The 7,426-nt window shown below is 36.5% G+C and overlaps 1 protein-coding gene across 2 annotated transcripts; it reads left to right on the plus strand.

Annotated features, from left to right (window-relative positions):
* Positions 1-465: 465 nt before the first annotated feature.
* On the plus strand, positions 466-5,064 carry LOC117318345 (hydroxysteroid dehydrogenase-like protein 2). 2 transcript variants are annotated; one of them, XM_033873346.1, is made up of 6 exons: positions 466-588; positions 2,209-2,480; positions 2,665-2,865; positions 3,754-3,842; positions 3,994-4,135; positions 4,856-5,064. In XM_033873346.1, the coding sequence occupies exons 2-6, from the start codon at positions 2,233-2,235 to the stop codon at positions 5,061-5,063; spliced, it is 888 nt and encodes a 295-aa protein (XP_033729237.1). In that variant the 5' UTR covers positions 466-588; positions 2,209-2,232; the 3' UTR covers position 5,064. The 2 variants fall into 2 exon arrangements, with proteins under 2 accessions (XP_033729237.1, XP_033729238.1); XM_033873347.1 differs by having other exon boundaries at positions 510-582.
* Positions 5,065-7,426: the final 2,362 nt, after the last annotated feature.

Here is a 7,426-nt window from a genome sequence, read left to right on the forward strand (position 1 = left end):
ATTATCAAAGATAAACAAGGGTTGAATCGTTTCGTAGTTTGAGATTGTGATATTAGCGTGTCTATATACACAAAATTCGTACTGTAACACTGGTATTTACACTAATTACTTATCCCATTGATGATTCAGTCATTTAAGCAATATCGGTGTTGTTATGTATCATGGAATTACTTGTATATGGATTTTATACATGCATGCCCGGAGGAATAGCAGAATAATGACGTTTTGTGGTATATCTAAATACAGTAGAATTTAATGTGAAAATATGTTCCTATATGTTTAATCTTTAATATCAGCAAATCTCATACATTTATGGGTTGATTTGGTTAAGTTTGGATTTTAATCTAAAAGTGTTAATTTATAAATTTTAGATATATTTACCTAGACTTTTCGTGATATATAGCAGTTTTTGTGGACCTATCATAGCAAACTGATAGTTTTTATCGTAATTGTTTTCCGGATATAATTGTCCGGTAAGATAGACGGTTGTGCATATTATAGTCGATGTTCTCTGTAGCGATTCTGGAAGTAGACCTAAATACAGCCAGTGTATGGTGAAGACTGTGATGTGAACACGATATTGTACTGGTATCTTACTATACTTATTGCTGATCTCGTGCATATTTATGTACTTTCATTGTTTACATAACATGCTAACAGAGTGAGACGGCCGATGCATCTCTGTAAGAAATATGCCTACTGTACCGTTAGGCCCTAGATCGACATGTCGTCCTTTGACTAATATCAGCATAAGTTGTCATGTACATATATTTCCTGACATGGAGACTTCAGAGTCTTAACTTTCTAACTGCAGGGTGTTTAATGTCATTCTCGAACTACCGGTTTCTGTTCCAAACAATATGTGGACTCTGGGTCAAAGGGCATTAAGTGTGTAATGTTTTAGACGAAATCGGTGACAAGATTTTCCGCATCTGGTTAAAAGAACTGATTTATTTATTTATTTATTCATTTATATAATTATTTTTTCTCTCGAATATCTGGAAGGGTATGTAATCATATACTCTAGTAAATGATAATTATTATCAATACAAGTTTCCACTACCATGCTTGGAAGTTTCCTTGATGTAAACCATCGATCTGTAGGCGCTGACGGTCGAGTCTATTTACTAACTGTAAATTATGTAGTAAAAGTAGCTCGTAATGGTAACATAAAGGAAAATTAACTTACTCGAATGATATAAGTACAAATCAATCATAGCTCGTGATAGACAGTCTAATAGTCCTTACGCAATGTTTATGTTGTCTAACTATTTATCAAATCGATTACTTTTGTAACTGCTTGATTATCCTTGTTACTGAGAGCTGCAATCGATTTATGACGTCACAGAAATATGAAACTTGAACGCTGATAGAAATCACGAATGCAAAACAATGTATATATCTGCAGAGGTATGAAGTGGAACAAAATAAGAAAAAACGAAAACAAACAAACAAACAAAAACAAAAAAAACCGGCAAGCCAGTCAGTTGCTATATCAAGTAAGAAGATTTGATGTTTTGACAATCACAATTGTAAATTGTATGAAGCTGTGATTGTTTTTATATAATTGTCCGTACTGCAGAATGAAGATAATTTTGGGAATATTCATTCTCCTTCCAACCACAGGGACTAGCCTCATCTGACAGATGGTTTTTCTCAATCTGATTAAAATACAGATCCTAATACTATCGTGTTGAGGTCAACACGATAGTATTAGGATCTGTATTTTAGTCAGATTGGGTTTTTCTTTAATTTGGTTAGAGACTCTGATTTTGGTATATAATTATGGTTGTATTCTCAACGCTGATCGATTCGTTAATTTCATAAAGCCAATCAGCGCTGAGATTACAACTACGTTACACCAGGCAAACATGGCGTTGTTGGATACAGAATTTTCAATATGTGACCACGAAGGACAGGGGTGACCGACATGATAATCTAGATATAAACTAGTAAACAGATTCATGTACGTAATTCTGAGCCTGAAGTGTTGGCATGGTGTGTTTTAAACTACCCCCTAGCTATAGAGACTTTGTGTGTATTCGCCAGACAGCTCGGTGTCGGACTGAAATCGCAACAGTTCTACGGCATCATCTATAATGAATCATTTAAGTATTGGCCTGCTTGTCCATCATTTAAGTCTTTAAGAAATCACTGACGTGTGAAACGTGCAATGTAATGTAACTGAACTGTTTTTTTTTATTTCAGAATTAATTAGTCCGAACAGTAAATATGAGGAAGGCAGCTTTAGTTGTAGGCGCCTCACGGGGGATCGGGAGGCAGATCGCTCTGTCATTGTCAAAAAATCGCTACGGTGTGGGCGTGGCATCAAAGACTGAGACATCCACCGAAACACTTCCTGGTTCTATTTACACAGTGGCGGCGGAAATCGAGGCCGAGGGGGGTAGGGCTGAACCTATGGTCTGTAACACACGGTCCGAGGAAGATATCAAGGAAGCTGTCCAAAAGTGCATTAAAGAGTATGTATGTTATAAAAAAAAATCAAAAAGTACAACAAAAATTTAAAACAAAAATAATGCAATGTAACGCCAACATAAGAAGGAAGCATAGAGAAAATAATGAAAATGTTCATTTATAAATCAATATTGCACTGATCTCGATGTTAAAATGATTGTTTAAGCTATTTTGGTTTATTTGATACAGGTTTGGCAGGTTAGATGTAGCCGTTTATAACGCTGGGTCAATCACGTGGGATAAAGTTATCAACACAAAAACAAAAAAATATGACCTGATGAATGAAGTGAATGCACGAGGAGCTTACATCATGGTACAGGAAGTCCTCCCACATTTCCTGGAACAGAAATCCGGCAAAATTATACTGGTGTCGCCGCCAATATACAATAGGTATGTGTTCCGTACCCCAGGGAAGTATAGGAAACTCGACGGATAAATCCTTGAGCTTTAGTGAAAAAGTTCGTTTTGCTTAACTGGAACCGTTTCGGAAACATACCTTCTTAGTTTCACAACAGAAGTTTTCATTCGAGAAGGTGACATTGCTTGTCGTCATAAAAGTAAATGACGTCTAGCCTTACAAAACGTCTAGTCCCCTTTCCATCATTAACGTAAGAAAAATTAAGAAAATAGCCACCAGAAAGCATTTTCATATTGTTTGGTGCATGTTGCCTTCATCTGAATATCAATAATGTAATATCTAGCAACATTGAAAACTTTCACCATTTGTTAACCCAATTTTCTAAGGTCCCTTTGAAAGTCGGGTGATTTGGTTGACGTTTAATCGAACAGTAGAATTGCAGATCATGTAGAGAAAGAGCATTGGCCCTAAGACCATTCCCTGGTGTTTTCCCGTCCACCTTCAATGTGCTAGCTAAGTACACGAAGTCTAGTGGACTTTGACGAGACGAAAAAGTTGAAATCACTAATAATACATTCAATTCCTCATGCAATTTTGTCATCAATAAACACCGACCTTTGTGCTGAAACCTAGCATTGTCATGTTTGGCTTGTATAGACGAATGGTTCAATGCGAAGGATAGGGAGCATCATTCTATAGATCAGGCTCTACTACAGATTAGGATATTATCTGTCTCCATTTAAAGTACGCGTTACCAACGAATTTTGTTAAATACGAACTTGTAGAATAATCATGAATTTATATACAATGTATGTAATACCTATGCTATTATTATTAAGTTTGATTAAGAAATGCTATTTTTTTTTATTTTTTTTTATTAAGATCTTTTGTGGTTTATTTGATTATGTCTTTTATTTCAGATTCTTTAAAGGGAAGACACCGTATTCCATGTCGAAAGTAGCCATGACAGTCCTTGTCCACGGACTGGCAAATGAACTGCAAGGGACAGGTTGGTATAAATCAGTGCCGCTGTTCATCATGAAAAATAGGACAGTGAAAAATATTCAATAAATTGAGAAACTTTAAACAGAAAAAAATAATTATTTCAATGAAATACTGAATATGTTTTTTTCTTATTATTTCTTTTATTATGTGAACAGGGGTTTCAATTAGTGCTTTGTGGCCGGCAACAGTCATCAGAAGTCACGTGACTGATAAGTTAAAGGTACCCCTGAAACTCATGAGGACACCTGACATATTTGCTGACGCGGTAGTAAAAATTGCCGAAGATCCGACTGAAAAGTGAGTTAAGACTAGATAATCCTTCTCCAAGCTCAAGTCGTTTGACTATATCTTTGTTTATGAAGATAACAGTACAGCTTCAGCTTAATTTTGTTACCTAATTTTGAAACCAGAATCCGTTTGTTCATGTTTTGGTGGTTCGATATGACTTCAGACATACTGGGTCATTAACCGAAAGGTAATTCATATTTCGAAAGTCTTTCACGAAGCTATGCAGAAAGCAATATTAAGACTATGAATGTAACTGCCGTCTCATCACAATACAGATAGAATGTTACTGAAGTTTCCTATCAAACAGCTCATCATGATTTTTGTACAGCGGAGATTATTGCTAGATTTAATCCTCCCTGCCACTTAGTTGGGATGTCCGTACAGTCTATCTGGTCCCAGTTGCCTTCATTTCGTTCTATACATATGTCATGGCAAAATCAAGGCTTATACACCGCCATCTTGTTGGAAGTCAAAACAGCTACTTTGATCCCTTGAATCTTGAAGTCGCCATACAATTAAATTGACTGGCTTGTAACATGGTTGCCATTCCTTCGTAATGTTCAAAAGAAATACATCAGCTAAGCGATTGGTCATGTTTTTTTTCAAGACACTAATTAAAGAACAATTCACGTGCCATCAATTTTGCCATGACATGTTCCAGAGAAGACGAAAGCGAAAGTGAACGTAACCCATCTAGTATTTGCTAATATATTCCTCGTTATATTGTAGGCTGAATGGCCAGGCGTTGATAGACGAGGATTACCTGAGGACAACAGGTGTGTCTGATTTCTCCATGTACAGGTGTGACAGTGACCACGAACCTTCTCGCATGATGCCCCAAAGATTCCCCTCCCTCTTGGTTGAGGAGGAGGACCAGAACGTACCACTTTCAGCAGCACGAGAAAATACAAACAGCGATATAAATAGTAAACTATGAATTCTGTGTTTCGTTATTTTTACGCAATGTTTTGTCCACATGGGATAGATTCATCATGGACTCGCTGCTTTGCTTCTTCAATGGTTTGTTTGTTTTTGTTTAACGTCCTATTAACAGCCAGGGTCATTTAAGGACGTGCCAGGTTTTGGAGGTGGAGGAAAGCCGGAGTACCCGGAGAAAAACCACCGGCCTACGGTCAGTACCTGGCAACTGCCCCACGTAGGTTTCGAACTCGCAACCCAGTGGTGGAGGGCTAGTGATAAAGTGTCGGTACACCTTAACCACTCGGCCACCGCGGCCCCCTCTTCAATGGCAATGCTGTATTGACACTGTGGTATATAATTGACGCTGTGCTATATTTTATGTTTGTATATTGACGCTGTGCTATATTTTGTCTTTCTATATTGACGCTGAGTCTGTGGTATATTTTGTCTTGGTATGCTGACGCTGTGTTATATTTTGTGTTTGTATATTTATTGACGTTGAAGTTTTGATAGATTTTTCTCACATACTTCACGGGGTTATTCCACGGCTTCTTGGGGGGGAAACAAAATGACCTCTCACGGGGTTAAGACAGCTGGCACGCGCATTGTGACGCTGCTCTTAATAACGTAACGTCATCATTTTACGTTTAGTAATCATATTATAAATGATGAGACATCAATTTTGATTCGCATTCCAAGAAGCATTGTAGATGGCACGATGGAAAACTTTCATAAAAAAAATGCATTTGCTTTATAGTATGTGAGAAAAATATTCAAGCATGGGTTTGTTCCCTGGACAGGGATATCTCATCGTGAGATTAAGAGTTTGGCCAGTCAGCACGAGGCTTGCCGAGCAAAAGTTTTTTGTACGAACGTTTTCCATCGTGCCATCTACAATTCTTTTTGGAAAGTGCGTCGAGATTGATGACGTAATCATTTACGACAAGGTTACTCAACGTTTTATTCGTGTTGTATGATGATGCTGTATATGTTGTTTTGATCTCTTGCCAGTGTAATTTTTGATATACAGGAAGTGTTGACGGAGGGTTAGTTTTATGTTTATGTTGATCAAAATACGATATCACAATTTTAACGGATACACACGGCCATACTAATTCAGAAACATTGTGGAGGAATGAATGGGGAGGTGATATAAAATTTGCGTCGTTTTCATCAAACTGTAGGGGTATTGCAATACTTTTTAAAAATTCTTTCGATTACAGTGTGGTTGGTGAGTACAACGACCCAGAAGGGAATTTTTTATTATTAAATATGATTATACAAAATGTTAAATTAACACTTTGTGGAATATACGGTCCAAATGATGATAAGCCAGCATTTTTTAGTAATCTACAAAATAGAATAGAAGCTATTGGTAATGATACTATAATCATAGCGGGGGACTGGAACGTCGCACTTGAATATGAAGTAGACACTTTCAATTATCGTCATCGCAATAATACCAGAGCAAATATTGAAATCCATAACATGATGCAAAATTTAGATCTAATTGATGTTTGGAGGGAATTTAATCCAGATGATAGAAAATACACGTGGTTTGGTCCAAATGGGAAAAAAAGTCGCCTTGATTATTTTTTGATATCCTCTGATTTACATAATAATATTCCTGCAGTAGGTATGGACTACGCTTACAAATCTGACCACTCGCCTGTTCATATTGAATTGGAATTTATTAAACAGCAGCGTGGGCGAGGTACATGGAAATTCAATAATAGTCTGCTCGGGGATCCGGAATATGTAAATAAAGTCAAGAATATTATCACAGAAGTTATAGCACAATACAGAGTAGATAACAATAATGACTTAGAAAACGCAGAATTTAACATAAGTGACAAATTATTTTGGGAAACCTTAAAACTAATGATACGGGGAAAGACAATTAGCTATTCTTCATTTAAGAAAAGGGAACGAGAAAAACAGGAGAACGATTTGGACAGTGAACTAAAAAATTTGTATGATAAATACCATTCAGAACAAAATGCACAATTACTGCAGGATATCTCAGAAACAGAGGGAAAATTAAAAACTTTAAGGGATAAGAAAAATTAAAGGGATAATCACAAGAGCAAAGGTAAGGTGGAAGGTCGAAGGGGAAAAAAGCACTAAATACTTCTGCAATCTTGAAAAACGACAATACAATGAAAAAATGATTCCTAAACTAATTAATGACAACGGAAAGGAAATACACAATTTAAATGAAATACTTAATGAACAATCAGCATTTTATTCCAATCTTTACAATACGAAAGGAACATTGTTTAATGAAGTTCACCAAGAATACTTTTTTAATGATAATAATCCGTTTATAACTAAACTCACGGATGAGCAAAGTGATTCTATGAATGGTCCACTCACGGT

The sequence above is a fragment of the Pecten maximus genome, unplaced genomic scaffold, assembly GCF_902652985.1.
Source record: "Pecten maximus unplaced genomic scaffold, xPecMax1.1, whole genome shotgun sequence".
Classification (NCBI taxonomy): domain Eukaryota; kingdom Metazoa; phylum Mollusca; class Bivalvia; order Pectinida; family Pectinidae; genus Pecten; species Pecten maximus.